The sequence below is a fragment of the Anser brachyrhynchus genome, assembly GCF_964034855.1.
Source record: "Anser brachyrhynchus genome assembly, chromosome: 6".
In the NCBI taxonomy this organism is placed as follows: Eukaryota; Metazoa; Chordata; class Aves; order Anseriformes; family Anatidae; genus Anser; species Anser brachyrhynchus.
This window is the reverse complement of record NC_137700.1, coordinates 13,861,734-13,880,468: the sequence shown is the minus strand read 5'-3', so window position 1 is coordinate 13,880,468 and position 18,735 is coordinate 13,861,734. Positions and strand designations below refer to the sequence as shown.

General features: G+C 41.5%; 1 protein-coding gene across 2 annotated transcripts in view; it reads right to left on the bottom strand.

Moving 5' to 3' along the window:
* Positions 1 to 18,735, bottom strand: part of CDHR1 (cadherin related family member 1) — a 76,799-nt gene that overhangs the window by 7,318 nt on the left and 50,746 nt on the right. For both annotated transcript variants that reach the window (XM_080597859.1, XM_080597860.1), the window contains 7 exons: positions 18,037 to 18,137; positions 15,303 to 15,506; positions 12,230 to 12,382; positions 8,880 to 9,044; positions 6,707 to 6,774; positions 3,819 to 4,047; positions 2,639 to 2,893 (listed from right to left, as the gene is read on the bottom strand). In XM_080597859.1, coding sequence (XP_080453985.1) covers positions 2,639 to 2,893; positions 3,819 to 4,047; positions 6,707 to 6,774; positions 8,880 to 9,044; positions 12,230 to 12,382; positions 15,303 to 15,506; positions 18,037 to 18,137 — 1,175 coding nt within the window. The remainder of the gene's footprint in view (positions 1 to 2,638; positions 2,894 to 3,818; positions 4,048 to 6,706; positions 6,775 to 8,879; positions 9,045 to 12,229; positions 12,383 to 15,302; positions 15,507 to 18,036; positions 18,138 to 18,735) is intronic.

Below are 18,735 nucleotides of genomic sequence, written 5' to 3'. Positions count from 1 at the left end.
GGGGATCCCCCATCAGGCCAACCTTCAGGATCAGGATTAGGGGATCAGCTACCAGTGAAAATCATGGGCAGCAGGAATAGATTTTTTTGGTGACATTAGGGTGCAAAAAACATCGCTTTTTCAGCATATGCTTCTTATTCTGTTGAGAAAGGATAGGAGATTAACAGATGCCATTCAATAGCAATTTCCATAAAAACAGACTCAGTTAAATTAAAAGGCCTCTGGAATTTTTTATTGCTGTATTGTTCCAACAGCAAAAGGTCCTTTTGATGTGCAATACTGCTGAACTTAGCCACAAGGCATCTATCTCGAAGGGCACAGCCTTGCGCTAATTGCAATGGTAAATGTTAATCAGAAAATATGCCTGTTTAATTACTTGGTGTGATTAACACTGCAGGAAACCTCTGGAGGATGCATTCAAAAATATCTTCCTTATCCAAAATCAGTAATACGTAAATACCCACCAAACAGCTAACTAAGAGAGACTTTGTGCAGCTGGAGCACGGAAGGACGACACGTAGATTCGTAACAGTCAAATAGAGAGAGAGAAAGAGAGCGCACACAATGTCCCTCTACCAAGAGACTGCCTCCTGCACCAAGCACTAGCAGTGACTGTTTTGTTTGGGACACTGGGAATGAGCAAGAGCTTCCTGCACCACCACGGTACCTCATCCACATGGAAGCTGGAACTTGAGTGCTTTTTCAAGGAGATGTGATGCTCTTGGATAAAAAAACAAACGAACAAAAAAAAACCACAACTCAAATCATTACAAGCAATGAAAGAAGTAGTGGAGAATTGCACAGAAGCTTACAGACGACATGACATAAGATTAGTGCTGCAGGTCCTGCTGAAGAGACATACTCAAGTGCAGAGAGAGGATGTTGTTGCTATTTCAGCGTACGTGCTAGGCCTTGCCAGGGAGAAGAGCATGGGAGGAAGGAATAGCTATGTCTGAGAAGAATCCAGGTCTTCAGAGCCCTCTCCGCTTCCCTTTTACACTTTATTAAGGGGGAGCTCCCTCACTTTGTGCACACCCGGGACAAAAAGGAGCAGAGAGGAGATGTTGGAGGGGACAACTTCTTTTCATCACTTGCTTATGTTACTTCACACACTAGAAGGAAATCCAAGAAACTCTCCATCCCAATGCACCAGGTGCTCTTTTTTTCCTTCTAGATATCCTTCATCGGCCCGTATAGAAGGAGGAAGGCCCGGTTCAGGGACATAACTCCCCCAGCAGAGGAAGTGTGGGTACTCGCACTCTCCTTGATATCCCTCAGCCCTAGCCCCACACACTAACAGACTGGTAAACAGCTCATCTCTGCACCCTGGAGAGGGGAGGGAGAGCTGGAGGATATGGGGAACCTCCATTTCCACCTCACCTGTACTCTGGGGCCAACAGCTGGGGACAGTGCCTGAGGCCAGCTGGTGCCACACACTCCGACAAAATGCCCCTTGTAAGAAGGTGCAGGGTGAGCCTGGAAGGCAGACAGTGAGGGTGGGCTTTTCTGCTGTTGGCTGTGGGTAGAAATTCTTATTTGTTGCATAAGACCCACCAAAACTTATGGTTTCCATTGGAGAAAGAGGAAAAAAAAAAAGAGAAAGATAAAAAAAAGAGAGAAGGCCAGCTGCTGTCTGTAGGAAGAGATTTGCATCTTTGCCCAGTATGCATCTGGTCCAGAGACTGTCATGCTAATGACGTGTTTCTCATTTACATTAAAGCCCATTTCCTTCCTGCTGGTACTTACTTAAAGGCATAGCAAGGCAGTTACGATAAATAAAAATCACACAAGCATGCACTGCTCAGCATAAATTGCTGCCTGTCCTTTGGTGGATGAAGAAGTTGGACTAACAGGACACTCTCAACATATGTTTGCTATCTTTTACAGTGGTCTTTTGTCTGCTAATAATACTGCAATTATTAAACTCACATCCAAATTTCTATTTACTTAAAGCACTTCGATAAAGTTTGCTCACTTTTCCTATGTCACTAATTTTGACTTGCAAAAAAGGTCTAATATATTTCACTCTGGCCCCAGTTACTTTCTATTAAACTTTTTTGGGGCGGGGGGGAGGATTGTTTTCTTCTCCTGAATGTAAACAAAAGATCAGAGATTTAGCAGTTAGGATTTACCTTTACACTCAGGAGTCTATAGTCCTTAATTCGTATCTATCTCCAACAATCAAATGCAAGAAACTCATCATTAAAGGTCTGCAAGGCATGTCCTATGAGGAGCAGCTGAGGACACTGGGTTTGTTAAACTTGGAGAAGAGGAGGTTGAGGGGCGACCTCATTGCTCTCTACAACTTCCTGAGGAGGGGAAGTAGAGAGAGGGAGGTGCTCATCTTTTCTCCCTGGTATCTAGTGAGAGGATGAACATGAATGGCTCAAAGCTGTGTCAGCAGAGGTTCAGACTAGACATTTAGAAAAACTTGTTTACCAAGAGGGCAGTTAGACATGGGAACAGTTTTCCTAGAGAGGTGGTTGATGCCCTGTGCCTGTGTGTGTTTAAGATGCATTTTGGTAATACTCTTAATGATAGACTTTAACATTGGGTCAGCCCCAAAGTACTCTGATAGTTGTTCTTGATCAAGAATCGCCCCAGCACCGTTTAGGATTTTTCTAAAATATTTGCTTACCTCCTCTGTGATATCGATCTTCAGAACTGCTGTGGTGCTGAAGGAAGGGGAGCCTCGGTCTTTGGCCTGCACCACCACTGACCATATACAGTCTTTGTTTTTTGTAATGTTGTGGATGATGTCCAGGGAACGGATATAAGATTTCAGCTTGATTTCCCCAGTGCTTTGGTCTATATCAAACACATTGGCTGGGTCTGCCTGCATGATGGAATAATCCACAATGTTGTTGGGTTCTTCTGCATCTTGATCTATAGCCTGGTTGAGGAAACGTAAAGAACAAAGATGTTATTGTTTTGCCTGAAGACAAAACTCTAAAGTTTCTGGGCATTCACTTCTGATAATATCCATGTGGTAAAATTACTGACTGTTTTTGTTTAGTCTTGGAAACAAACTGGTATCAGCTATGCTACATTTTCTAATGAAAAATAGCAGGGCTAGAGTTCTTTTTGTATAAATGATTTCTATTCAAGATTAAAGGGAAGAAGATGAAAAGCAGAAGCATAACCTATCTGTAGACTGTAAACGGTCTATTGCTAGGGACTTTCTCACACAGCATCATGGACAAATGTTGAAATTAATAGAGAACAATGGAATTAGCTCCACACACACTAAGCTATAGCTGCCTTAAGTTTTTTGCTGTGGTATTTATTCTGCTAGTGTTAGGTGTTGCATAATCAGGCTTGACTATATGCATTCAAATATGTGTAACATCGGATGTTCTGCTCCTTTGCCTGTGAATTGCTATTGCAATGTTTTTTAACCTCCTGTTCTGCACTGGATCACTATACATAGTTCTGCAAAGTGAAGGGGATGAAGTTGTGTGGTTGAGCACAATGGCATGGCAGGGAGGTTAAGTATTCAAAACCCTGTACTTTCATCCATTCATCTTACTTGGGCTTCTTATGATCACTGTACAATCTAGAATCCTCCACCAGCTAATGGTTCAAATACTGTAACAGAACTTTATCTTTTGCCTACAGAATTTATTTCTCTTTCTCAGCAGTCTGTAAATACTATTATTCCATGCTTTAATCCATTTGTTACGTACAAACGGATGTGCAGAATAAAGCCTCAGGAAAAGCCAACTTTCAGGCATTCATCATGATCCCTGAGCAATAAACTGCATAGCTGGGGCTTTTCCAAGGCACTCTGCTTTGTGACACACTGTGTTGTTTCTCACCTCTATCTTCACTGGTGACCCGATGATCATCGTCTTTTCCTGGATGTTTTCATTGAACTCTGGAGAGTGGTCATTGACATCTAGCACAGTGATGAACACTTCAGCCAGGCTGTACTTCCCATCTGTGTCCTCTGCTTTCACATAGAAATTATACTTAGAGTTCACTTCAGCATCTAATACAGCCCAGGGCTGGGTGTAAATTATACCTGTTGATGGGTGGATTAGGAACCTGAAAAAAGAAGTACGGAGAGATTTTGAGTGTTTTTTTTTTTTGGAAACCTAACATATATTTATAGCCTGGGGCAAAGGTGGGTTCTAAACACTGAAATACTGTGCCCAAAGATCAAAGACTGGTATTCTTCACCTTCCTCCTGTCAGGCTGATGTTTCTGAATCATTCACTCTACCTATCTTTGGCTTGTTCCTTTAGGCTTGAAAACCACAGAGTGTGATGTGAACACCACAGTGTCTGGTGTTTTTCTATTAATTGTGCGCTAGCCATTTTAGTTGCATTTTCTGTTAAAGGCTTTGTCCTAAATAAATGCTCAGCTCGATGGCCTTCCTCCAGAATAATTTCTTCATGTTAAAACATTAAGGAACTGCCTATTTGTTCAGTTTATAAGTACAATGTATTTGATAATGTCCTGAATAAATTAAAATTGATTGATATCTCCTCAACAGCTAAGGGAAGTTTGCTGCATATCATGTTTAAACTCTTTGCTTCTCAGAATGGGTAAGAAAAATGGCTGCTTTCAAATCCCCAGAAGTGCGGGGCACATTATGTCCTCCAAAAATCATCACTTTTCCACAGACTGGCACTGGGATGGAGAGGGTGTTCAGATTTATCTGTAGCAAGTTCACTTCTACACATTTGTAATTGAGACACTATCAAAAGTGACATGCGAAAGCTGAGATTTACAGAGAAGATACCAACGCAGTGTCTTTTGTAAATGGACTACCAACATAGGCTCCAAACAGGGTTTTTAACAAATACAAAATACAAATACATATTTTAACAAATACAAAAGGTTTTGTATATCTCCTTTAATTAATTTAAAGGGTGACAAAATATTTTCTGTATCTCAACTGTGAGCGTAATTGAGAGTGATTATAAAACATGCACTTAGTAATCCAGAATCATCAATTGTTAGCATTACTCTGTTAAATACAAATACAAGTCTTGATGAAAGCTAGGACCTGGAGGTGGAAAGAGCTGTGCAAACTCTTGGTAGGAGACAGTGCCTGTGCTGAGTGCCTCTTTAGTGCCCAACCCAGCCTCAGCACACAGACAGAACTCTCATCATTGCCATTTTAGTGGAAGAACAGAAGCAGTGAGATGTGAAGAGATTGCAGCAGTGTACCCCACTCCCAGTGTCACTTTGGATGGAGAATTACTGACGTAATGGTTATGTTTTCAACAACTAACACTATTCCTCTTACTCAGGTAAAACTCATCTTTCTGCCAATGCAACTGCATTTCCACTGATGCAACCCTGTGATGAAAAAACATGCTCCTAATTGAAAATCTCAAATCTATGTGTTCAGCATATCTGGAGGTTCAATGTTTAGGAAATCAATCCAGCCTTGGAGAGCCATGCCAATCTGGCACAAGCAAAAGAAAAAAAATCATATTTAAGAAGGGGAAAAGTGCCTTTACATCCTTATTTCCTCATTCAATAGCATAAGAATGGTGAGCCTGAACATCCCCACAACTCCAATCAGAAGAAAGTTGCACCTGCTTTTTTTTTTTTTGCACCTGCCTTTTTTTTTTTTAATCCTTTGTCAACAACCTTCACAAGCTTCTTTGCACCAGCAGTTACACTTTAAATCAGAGAGGTCTGCCTCTACGACATGACCTTTGCCTGCTTGCCTCTATGCAGCCTGCAGATAGCTTAAAGACTTACTGAGCAGCTCAGAATAATCCATCCTGGAAATGCTCCCATATGTGTACCCTTCTGGCTACAGAAGAGGTTCACCCTTAACATCTTGGATTTTGGACTTTGATTGTGCCTCCTAAATGGCTTTCACCCTAACAAGAGGAGTTCAGCTTTAACTCCAGGGGATAATGTACAGAGAAAAACAGATTCTGGAGCTGAGTGCCTGAACAGCTTATTCATTTCCAAGTTCTGCCCTGCAGCCCCATCACGTCCAGGAGATGCAGCTTCCAGCAGCAATGTCTGTGATGGCTGATGATGCTAGGCATGTCTGGGAGCCCCAACCGATGGACCACGGCAACTGCTGGGATGGAAGCAGTGTAGGCAAAAACAACATATCAGGACATTCTTACCCCCACACTGTTCCCAAGGCAAGGAGAAACCAGGCATCATTACAAAATCAAATAAGCAATAGATTCCCTTCTTCCCTGATGTAGGGCTACAAGTTTTAAATATATATGATGCTTCGAACATCCAGTGCAACTGGCCTTGAAAACTAAAGTTTATATCTTTGGAAGTCTTGACTTCTTTGATTTATTTTGGTAAGAGTTCAAACCGAACTATTTGTACAGCTGTATAGAATGGTAGGTGAAAGAGCAAGGAAATTTTTTTCCCCCAGGACTGACTTTTGACAACTAGACCAAAATCTCCCATTTCCCTTAGAAGCATTTTTCAGATGGTGATTGAACAGATCCTGTGTACTGGTACTTCAGCTGCCTTATATCTCTTTGGGTGCTTGTGGGTAAAATTCCATAGGTTGATGAAGCAGATGTTTAATGATCACACCATTTTTTCTGTTTTTTTTTTTTTTTGTTTGTTTGTTTTTTTTTCCCCACAAAGCTCAAAGAACATGGCATAAACGGCCTTGGAAATGAGCAGATCAAGAATGAGCCCGCTCTTTTAAATTCTTTTTAATACTCTCCTTAAAGGTTATTTAATTTTATTTTTTACTTACAGATCTGCTCCTGTTCCATAGATAGAGTACTTGACTTCTCCCCAAAGCCCTGAATCTGGATCTGTAGCCTTAAGAAAAGAAAATAAGAGAGTCGTCCTTTACTAAATTGCAAAAAGATGTGTGGTCATTTTTCTTTGAAAAACAGATCACTTAAAAACCCAAACTCCCTCCTTTTGTCAGAATATTTTTAGGGGGAAATCACACAAACAATTGTGCACCTAGAAAACAGCAAAATCTAACACACAGAAATGTCACTGGGTGTCCCAATTAAGCTGCTAAGACGTTGCCTGTCTCCTGGCCAGGCTGGTGCCCAGAGGCTCTAGCAGGGAGAAAGCCACTAGATGGCTCTATTCATTGACATTTAACACATCTTTCCTTTAAAAGAAATGAAGCCAATCCCAATGACACAAGCTGCCCACTCTCAAGCCTTCCTAATTATCAATTTAGTATTAATGTGTATTCCCTGGCCAAAATTACTTACTGTATATAGAGGATTTTTTTAATGTTCCGCTCTTTTAATCAATTCCGTTTAAAGTAACACGTAACAAATGTTGAAAACTATACATAATATTTTAGCTTTGCTTAGAAGATAATCACTCTTGTGTCTGTGTGACTTTTAGTAATGCAGATGCTACAACAGTTGATATCTTTGTTCAGGATTCTTGTTGGCTTCCAGTCTTAGCTCAGGATTTGGAAAGCTACTGATTGGATGACAGTAATTTCCATAAGCCCGTTTCTTTGGTAGCTCTGAGATGCTATATTGTACCATTGTATCTGGCCATCTAAATTCCTGGTGGTGGTGGTTAGTTCACTCATCTTCCTGATTAAACATTTGTTACTTCTTCTGAAAACTAGGACAATGTCTTTGATTCCTGCATGGCTATCAGCTTTGCTGATGTTTTAAGTTTCTCTCACCCCATAATTTTGACCACAGTCTACACTGGGACTGCCTAACTTTTCCTGAAACATTTTGTACACCTGGAATTTCTGCCAGAATAGTAATTCTGGGTACTCAGAGAATCTTAGTTTGTGGAGTATATTTGTGAATCTGGGTCAAACACTGAGTTGTTATCACATGAAAATAAATTTTACATGGAAACTTCAGCTATGCTATATATACCTTGGCTTAGAATGGTTAGTTTCACTGCGTTTTACAAACTTTTTGTATTTTTTTTTTCTGCCCACCTCATAGAAATTTTTTATTTTGCCTTGTTGCAAAGACAGTGATGTTTGGAGTCTGTGTTCTCTACAGCATTCCTATTAGTTTCCTCTAACAACCATTTTTGTAGTGTTTATGTTCCTTTTCCTCTTTCATTCTTCCAGTTCTCACATTTGCCTTTAGCACTTTACTATGATGATTTCTTTTCCTTTGTGACTTGCAGCCTGTGCTGGAGATCTCTGGCAACCTGCCTCCATCACCCTTACCTCCGAGGCCTCTGCAAGGTGACTTGCATCACCCACCGATCCCCATGTGGCCAGGAGCTTTGTGACATGAGACATGTTTCCAGTCCCAGCAGCTGCATTAAAGGGGTACAGCTTGCATCTAATGGCTGGGAATGCTTCTCCAGTACAGGACCCATGTAATGCCCTGATTTTCCCTGATTTTCTTTCTACGGAAATGTGAGTACAGGAAAATCTATAAGCATATTCTTCCCACAGTGAGACGATACTTCAACAGGGATCTTTCTTTCCCAGTTCTAAGCATTTTAGTGTTATATTTTTGCCTTCATTAACTGTCTAATTATGCATTTAGCAGCCAGATTCCTCCCAGGAGGAGGAGACTTATACCTAACTAAGCAGGCATCTTGTTTTCTTTTTACTCATACTTAAGCAAGCAAATCCAGTAAATCCAATTCCACTTAGTCAGAACCAAATCTTTCCGCTGGACATTGATTTGACTGGGGCTTTCTTAGTACTCACAGACCATGTGATCTGTCTTAAAAGCAGATGGCCTTTAATTAAAAAAAAAAAAAAAAGTAAATTAGTTGTTCTGAAGAACGCTTGCCTAAAATTTTATTTTATTGGAACATGTTTTGTTGTTGATTCTGGAAAGGAACTGGAGATGAATGGTAATATTTGCGAGGTGCCATTGTCTACTATTTGTAAGGTATTGGAACTGTCTCCATAAATAGTTAGAAAAGAGAGTATTTTCTTAACAGATAAATAAACTTACAGTTACAGCAACTACGTTTGAGCCCCCTGGGGAGTTCTCAGGGATCCTGGCAATGTAGTAGTCAGACGAGAATTTCGGGACATTGTCATTGGTATCCAGTAAACGTATCACCACATCAGCTGTTGAGCTGAATCTCTCTGGTGTGTTCACCTCTATTGCAAGAAGCTAAGAAGAAAAAAAACCACAGAAAATTATTGCAAAGCTGATATTACTACTTCTTAAAGGAGCTTCATAGTGGAAGCTTTGAGCTTCAGATGGTAGAGAATGGCTGCCATGGTGTCTCCTGCTCGCTTCATGCAGCACCTGAGACAAAGGCTGTTGGAGCTCATCCTCCCCGTGCCGCTCGCAGGGCGCTCAGCCTTCCTCCTGCCGTGTTACAGTTCCCCACTGAGGCAGGTGGTGTGTGAGGTCCACCAGCGGCGGCACCACTGACTGGCTGAGAGGCACATGCTGTGTTCAAGTCCTTGCCCTGCTAGATTGGGAGAAGTTCGTGTCACCTACAGGTGACAGGGTTTGGAGGGGAGCAGTTTAAGTAGGCAGGGAAAAGGCTATTTCAGTACCATCTTCTGGAGCTCTTCCTACCTTACAAACAGTTATAACAGTTGAAAACATACAGTGACAGGATTCTTGAAGAATTCAGCCCCAAAGGATTGCTTGGAATCACTACAGATCACATCTGTTCTAGAAGAGGAGTTTGTTACTGCATCTCTGTGCTAACTTGTGTGCTTGGGAGTCTCGGATGGTGTTTCACCAAACTACATTTTTGAAGGTAGTCATACAGACGTCACCAAATCTGCTTGTGAGCAATCTCAGCTCTAAACCAGCACACAGATAAAGTCCTACTGCTTATCATACACGTGGACCTATAACTAAATTATAGCATCCACAGCGAAATCTTTGCTGCTGATATCAGCCCCTGCTAAAGTATCTTATAAGAGCTTAGTCTTTTCATTTGTTTTTTACATTCATTTTTATTCCCTCTCCTTTCAGCAGTCATAGTCCAGCTATGTCAACATACTGACAACATCTTCCTTCCCTCAGGGGGGGGATTTTTGTCAGATTACTTCTCTGCAATGTATTATGCAGTCGTATATAGTTCATTATAAGCAGAGAGAAGAAAAAAAATAGTGTAAAACTGTTTCTTCAGAGGACTACACAGCAACAATTAATACAACTGCCAGAAAAGTAGACAGATATAGTCTTAAAAGTGGCAGGTGATTCGTTAAAATAGATTTGATTTTGGCAACTGAAGATAATTGCAGCCTCATCTGGTCCCAGTCTGCGGGAGATGTGAGCGTCTGTAGAAGGCGAGGAGCAGGTCCAGGCTCTTGTCAAGGAGGGATGTACTGTGAGCTGATGGAGGAGGGAGGGACGTGATTTGGCCCCCAGAGCAGGTCAGCCTGTGGCAACAAGTCCCATCATAGTGGGACAGTGACACTTGGCCTCTCTGGCAGAGGGGCTCGACTCGAGCTCTAAAAGGCCAGGTTGGAGGGCACAGAGGTACAAATTATCACAGCTGCGAAAACTTGGGAAACACACTCTGGCTCTTGGACAGCTGAAAATGAAGAAGGTAATGCCGACCAACTGTATTTAAAAGCCAGCCCTAAACGGACGACAGATTTTCTCGAGTATCCTTTGCCTCAGGTAGTTCTTTCGTGCACCTCCCAGTCCAATCAACTTTAATCCCTCTCTGGCATTTTGCTGTTAAATAACAAACCAGAGGAGCAGGACCATTGTTTACAGGGAAAAAAAATGACAATAGCTTCTCAAAGCTGCTGTAGGATATGTGTTAAATAGAAATAAGAACCTATTTCACCGCAAAGTTTAACTAGAATGACTATTTTAGCAACTAAAGCTGGGTAGGAAGCGATTTGAACTTTTCAGGGAAATGGAGAAGGCAATGAAGTCTCTATAAAGTATTTGCTGCCATACATTATTACCGTATCATTCAGCTGCACCTTCTTCATTTGGAATCTAGACAAAGGCTCTGCATTTTTAGCAAAGCTGTACAGTCCTTCTTCTGTAGAAATAATTTCACCCTCCCTTCCCACCCCCCAAAAAAGAATAACTACTCAAGTTAAAAAGATGTATATTCTTTTTCCTAGTAATTAATTCTTTCAGTGTTCAGGCTAATCACATCAACTGCTTCCATTTCTATTAGCATTCATGAGGAGGCCATGTGTAGCTTCTTTACTGGTCTTTTGGCAGTTTAACCTGAATAAATGTGTGCTTATTATAATTAGTTTCAGTAGCATTTTATAACCTGTTCTGAATCTTTCATTTTGATACAATAATGATGCATCATATTTTTGTAGCATCTATAACCCATGAAGCTCAAACTGAGTAACCAACATTACAAGAAGAGACATGAAGCATACTGCAGTGAAAGGACTTTTGGGTAGTTCTGTGCAGAGCCAGGAGTTGGACTCAGTGATCCTTATGGGTCCCTTCCAACTCAGGATATTCTTTAATTCTGTGACTTGCTAAGGACACAAAACAAACTATGTGGTAAGGGTGAGAACAAAATCCAGGAAGTCTGACTTCTGAACTGTGCTAAAAACACCTTTTTGTGTAGAAAATGAAAATCGGCATGTTTGTACTCAGCTATATAGTTTTGACATTTTTTTGTTATGACTACAGAGATTGTCTACACTGTTTGATGCAGACAGAACCAAACATCTATACTCATGTTCAGAGGCAGCTGACACAAACCATACTACTTAATTATCTCATTTATAAATTGATGAATCCATTAGGGAAGGTGATAATACAAGTTTCCAGCTTTTAGATGTATGCTGGTTCTTGTATGGCTGGCTTGCAGCATGGGTGCGATAGCCCCAGATCAGTCTGTAAAAGGCCATATATACAGATACGCTCTGACAAAGGCAGTGAGCAATTCTGGGAAATAATTTTCCAGTCAGCTGGGATCTTCAGCCAGCCAATATTGAAAAGCATGATCATGAACAAAATTACTTAGAACTAAGCAGGTGAATTTCTGGCTCCAGAGAAATTAGGATTTCACCCTGTGAATTTATCATTGTAAGAGAAGAAATAACACCCTTAGGGTTCAGTCTAGAATGACTCAGCGCCAACAGCATGTACAATTTTCACAGAGATAATAGTCAACAGTTTGCACTGACTGGACTAAATTGCATCCAGATGCATCCATTAAACCTTTCGGAAGTTGATGAACCAAGGGTGGAAATGAGTGTCCTTTACATGGAATATAATGTCATTGACAAAGCATCAGACAACTCCAGGTGGACTGAGAAGATAGATCCCATCAGATATGTAAGCCATCATACACATATCAGATACACAGGCAGAGAAGACACAGAAAGCAGAAGTACCTTGAAGGTTAACACCTTGAATTTTTCATAGTCGATAGCAGCAGAATTTTCCACTATTATCGTAACCTGAGCCTCATTCAGGACAGTTTGGGGAACGACTCGGAAGATGCCACCAGGTCCAACAAGACGGAGGTTGAATTTAGCATTGGCTCCCTGTGAATAAAAGCGGATACTGCATTGTTTTTGGTGAACAATTCATTTCTTACAGCTTACATTGGCTCTGTTTCTTCAGGCTGTATAAAATTAGCATCAGTCTTACTGCTTAGAGACCTCTGTTCTCCATCCCCTGAGAAAGAGACCACTAAGAAGCTTAGTTACATAATCCCTCCAGCCCTGGTCACAAAACAGACATAGCTTTTCTGTAAGTAGATTGACAAGCTTGGTTATTCTTCCAGTCTTAATGGAAAAACCCTCCAGTAGAACTGGCTACGAGAGGCACTTTTTTGGCAAGGAGTCTTGGGCTTTGTACTGCATGCTGCCAGCTAGTGCAGGTGAGAAGGACACCACCACGTGCAAGGAAGTCCTGCCTTCTCCTGGTTCCTGCCAAGGAAAGACAACTGTGCTGCTTGAGTCAGGACAACGGACCTCTCAAAAACCCAACCTGTTACCTTTAAGAACTCATTCTTGGGATGATGCTGAGCCATGAAGATGTGCAATTTCCAAACAGAGGTGGTACCTGACAGTTTGCACTGACTGGATAAAGCTAGCCCAGAGTTACAGCCACCAAACCTACTGGAAGTTGGTGCACTTGGGAGCAGAAATGAGCTCCGCTTGTGCAGAATAAAATGTGGCAAACATCTGATAGCTCCAGGTGAAGTGAGAAGACAAATCCCATCACATAGATAAACCTAGCCAGAGAGGAAATGGGAAGCAGCAAAATCTAGAAGGTTACCACCACTGGTGTGTGAGCTGGGACCAGGGAGCCCTAGTGCCAGACCAACTCTTTAAAATTAACTGGAGCACAGAAGAAAAAAGATGAAGTGGGGATTTTCACATCTCTGTCTTACAGGGGAAGAAGGAAAATGAGCTGAGCCCACCTAACCAGCTCTCTGACTTCACCAATTTCTCCAACAATGTCATGATTACATTGTGACAACCAGCCACATTCGGTGCCTGGCTGGTGCCATGTTTTGCTCCTAGCATGAATCTTGAGATGAAGAATTTCTAACAGTAACTTTCAAACAGGAAAACTTTGCTTTCAGCTGTATTCTCAGGGGGCTTGTTATGAGCAGTTCTTGCTGCAACCACGTCAAGAGGAAAAGTATTCAGTGGTGGACCCGCAAGGAAACCAGAGTGATACTGGGTCTAAGCTCAGCAGTGTGGTGTAGCACAGCAGTTTGCATTTTTTGGTTATACAAACCTCCACAGCTACACAGGGGACAACAGGCTCTCTTCTTCTGGGCAGTAAAGCCAAGCATGCAAAAAAAGCCAGAACTGCTGGACTATGGGGAAAGTTGAATATCTGACCACAAGAAGTCCTCTGTACTTAGGACGGTGGCACTGGTGGGGAGAGAACTGCCTCCCTCCAACGCCTGTGTGATTTCTGACAGTGATGTGCACTGAACCCAGATCAGCTCAGAGCAAGCCTCTCTGCATGTCTCAAAGCAGACAGCCGTGGGACATGGGAATGACTGAAGGGACAACACATCGAGCCCTTAGCTGTGTCTGTCAGAGGAAGAGAGTAGAGGGAGAAATTTCTGTATGATGTTCTTGCAAGATGGCATTTCCATTGAACTTTTGGCCTGAAACAGGCTATGCTCATAACTTCCTTCTCACCTACGCAACCCATTCTCCTAAAGGGGCAACGGTGGCTGTGACAAACTGATGTATGATTTGAATTTTCTTCCCTATATAGAACTCTTGTGCAGAAAAGAAAACACTGCTTTCTATGCCTTAAAACAAAAGCAAACCAATCCCCCTAGAGTGATGTCTTACACAGTACTAGGAAGCTTCTTGAGAAATCTATACAGTATATTTAGCAATGTTTTCTGCTTATTTTATAGCCTAACTTGCAGCCCTGAATATTCTGTCAGCCTACATATGATAAATATATGTTTTGTCTCTAAATAGAAGAGATGGATTTTGTTTCTTTTCTTCTGCAGCAACATCCTCCGTGACAATAGCAGGATAGACGTAGCACTGCTTTGAAAGCAGTCATTTATCTGCTTGCTGCAGAGCAGCAGGAGGGAGGGGGAAGAAACTAGTGGGTTTGATAGAGTACAATACAGTCAAAACAGCACAATACTGAGCACAGTTATATAAGAGCGCTCTTTCCAATAGCAATACAGTTCTCAGATGCATTAAGCTTTCTCTTGTCACTACCTAACCTGAGGCTAACTCAGATGGATGCCATTCATACAGTATTTAGCTTAGGGATCCCTATAGCAACCATCACCATAGTACCTATGGGTACCAGAGGTCAGCTAGATACCAGGCTGAGATGAATGCAGCCTTCTTTTCTTTCCTTTGATCTGGTTAGTTAGTTTGGCTCTGGCATAATTTTTCAGATTACCTAAAAATATCACTCCAGTGGGAATGATTTATCAAAGTATGCACTGCAGACTCTGGTTGTAACATAAGGGCCAGAAGGATGATATGCCGTAATAAAAACAATGTAAGGGTACAAACCGTGTTGTTTCCAGAGGGGCTAGAGAAGATACAAACAGCAACTGCACTTAAAGTTACTAAAGTGATTGGGAACCCTAAGTAAATCTCTACAGGGAATATGTTCTTGGACATTACACTGACAACAACTGAATAGAACCAATAGATAGAGGAAATAAGGACTGCTTGACTTCAGCGGCCCCAAGAGCTGGACTGCAGCTTTAGGACCACCCTGCTCATTGACATAATGGTATATGAAAGACTAAATACGCTTCTGGCTCCAAACTCTCTGTGGTAATGGACCCCAAAGATACTTTGTCTACCCTGAACTTTCTGGGAATGCAGGTGAAACAGTTGAGGTCCTAAAAAGAAAAAAAAAAGGGGCCAGACATTTGCCAATTCTGACAGCCCTTACTCATCTTTGGGAAACAGGGCAGGAAAACTCAAAGTCCAGGTAGATTCCACTTACCTGATCTGAATCGTTGACTGTAATCTTCAGTCCCCTCAAGATTTCACCCTCTGGGGGATGCTCGTACATGGTCAGTTCAAATCTGTTCTGGGGACCGTTTTCTCCATAAAACGTTGGTGGATGATTGTTGAGGTCGACCACCCTTATAGTCACCATGGCAAAAGCATATGCAGAGACATCACCTTCTGGACTGACTTCTGATGCCTACAGAAGGTAGAAGAGAAAAACGATGAGGGAATATTCCCTTCTTAGCTGCAGCTGGTTCTTTCCTCAGCTCCATGTTCAGATATTGTTCTGCATACAGAAATCACCCCGACACACAGTGATTTTGTGCACAGATTCACAGGCTTAAATTTCTCTAGAAATCTCAGTCCATTTCACACTGAAGTTTATGATGATTAGAAGGTTATGGTAATATACCAGTCTCAACAAAATCCTGATGAAAAAATTCTCCTCATTTTGTGAGCTTAGTACATCACCCTAGATGAAAACAGTTCTCTAAAGACAGATAATCTAATAAAGACAAGATAATTACTTGCCTGAAGTGCTGACAGAATAGAAAGGGAAGGTGAACTTTAAATTTGCTGGGGTACTACAGGTATTTGATTGTTGCATTGCTGGAAGGACAGCAGCTTTGAAACACTACAGGAAAAACCGTACTTGCTGTATTTAGGCAGCTGGAAATTTGAAAAAGCAGAATGAGACTTTTTTTTTTTTCCTTTTTGAGATTTATTCTCTGATTTACAATTCTGCTTTCCTGCCTAGACAAGCTTAATTTAAATTGGATAGAGCTTGTACAGATGAGCAAGTATAACTGGCATTTTTCTGAACTGAAAGATGAAATCTAAGTTAAACAACTCCAACACACAGTCTAATTCACTGGATTGAATCTAAGACATTTCTTCTGTCAGCACAGAAACTCTGGCTGTTTTTGTAACAAAGCAGGTATCTCTAAAAGACATTTTTGCATTCAACAGGCTCAAAAACAAAGGCACTAAACAGCTAAACTGCTCTGAAGAAGTAAAATTCAATTGTTTAAAGCATGTCAGATGTAGAGTAGTGCTAAATTCCATCACATAATTTGTTGTCCCATTTATGAACAAATAGTATCCTCACTGATTTGATATTACAGTTCTGCAACATGCAACTAAGATTGAATTTACCTGAAAGATTGTTGTACCTCTTTCTGAGGCTGGGGAAGAAGATCCTCAACTTGAAATAGACACAGTTAGAACTGACAGCAACAGCCAAGGTGCAACACTACTTTGACTAGATGTTAGGGGAAATTTATTTGTAAATTATGCCTAAATTTCCATATGTATCACTGAATGTATTGCTACGCATCTGGTCAGAACATGAAACTGCACCAACAGCAAGTGGAGAACATCCCTGTAAATAGGTCTGCCAGGAAGGGGTGGTAGCACGGTGAGCCAGGCCCAGTCAGATCCAGCAGGCTTCATCCAGTGACCACAAAACTTGCCCTCCTGGCACACAGCCATTGCTCTCCTTCCATAACAGCTGCTCCCACTCATCCTCTCTGGTGTGCAAACCAATCTGGAGGTACTGCTGAGAAACAAGCAATTTTGCTGAATGCAGCCAAAATAGAGGCTCGTGCTTGCTACCCAGCCAGGTATTTTTATCTCTGCTTTAACATTTGGCACTTTGCTTAGGAGACACATTTTCCCAAGGTTATTGAAGGCTTCTCCAGGGGCATTTTGAAGTCTGAGCCAAGGTTTGATGTGTCTTGACTCTAAAGAAGCTGACCCTTCTCAGTGATTTCATAGGCAACCCAAGGGTGCTAGTCTTGTAATAGAAGCACACGTCACTACCTACACGGGGTTATACAACATCCTTTCAGTCCCACAGGCAGGTTTTATAGCCTGCACCAAGCTCCAGGTTGCCACAGCTACAATTAGGAGGTTGGAAGAACTTGAAAGGGCCTGACTAATCCTGAATCTGAGAAGTGCCAACAGACTTTCATAAAACAGAGGGCTTAGGGGAAGGAGTGGTGGATGAGTGTAACTTGAATGACAGGAACCCCACAATCTCTCAGGGTTAGCCAGCTGCTCAAGCCCACCAGCAGACAAAGTGCCCTTGGGGATGCTATATTTAAAACTGTCTTCAGACAATATTGTCCTTACCTTGGCGAACTCTCATGGTTTTAATACACATTTGCTTGAGGAAAACTGATAGAGTCTTCACAATTTAACTCTACATTTTTAAATCCTTGCTCTTTAGAAACTGCTTAAATAATGTAGACTGTCACACTGATACCAGCTCATCAGGGTGTTAGCACTTATTTATTAGTATGTGGTTGATCAGTGCTTCAGGAGTGGTTATTGACACAACACAGTGTGATCTACCCCAATCCTATTACTAATCGCAGACTTCGCAGTTACCCATCTCATCACATAGCAGTTACAAGACGTCAATTCCCAGTCCAGCAATAACATTTGAAAATACAGAGAACAGTTATTTGCATATCGCAAAGGATTTTGATTCTCTAGACTCAGACATGAAACTAGGGCAAGATGACTTCACTTGAAAGAAGATATTTGAGACACTAAATATCTCACGGAACAAAAGCAGTTTGTTCTGTTTTACACTATCTGGCAGTCTGCTCAAATATAGCTCTTAAAACAGGTAAAGTGGGCTATAAATTGAGCTATTTTAGACAATCATGACTACTCAGGGCATTTAAGACCAACAGTCTTCAAGTGACCACAGAGCATACCTGAACTTTTAGTTCATACACTTCTTTCTTGAGCTGATTTGGGCTTTTTATAACAGAAATGGCTCCAGTCGTGTTGCTGATCTCAAAGGAACCTTCACTTCCTGCAATAAACCAAGATACTCTAGTTACAGGCCATTCTTCCTGTTTTCTGAACAAGCACAATCAATCAGCCATATACTTCATTAAGCATATCTTTGTTTGCATGTGTATCCATCCCTATCAGTAGATCTGCATCTGCCTTTCAAAAATGAAGTATTTTGATGCCTGGTCACGGTGTGGTGAAAACACAGATGGGGGCCAACGAGGGATTCCTCCCCTAGGAATGGCTTGGCAGAGCCCTACTCATATGGACAGCTGCCCTCATTCTCCTTTCCCCCACCTTGGTCAGTTTCCCTTCTAGACTCAGCAACCCGGCATGCAAATTCAGTATTCATTTCTGTTATGCTGTCTTCTTCATATGCTGGTTTAGACAAAAATAGACAGTCCTCATTTTAATTAGCAAATTCATACATAGTTAAGTCTGAGAAACAAGAATATTTCTCTCAGTAATATCAGCTAAGGTGAGAAGTTTGACCATCTGAAAGAAACAGTTTCTGTTTCTGCAAACAGTGTCTCTTGAGAAACATCTGCCCTTAGATGCTCAGCTGATAATAATAAAAAACACCTCTCAGCCTTCTGCAAGGCTGGCCTGAACTAAAA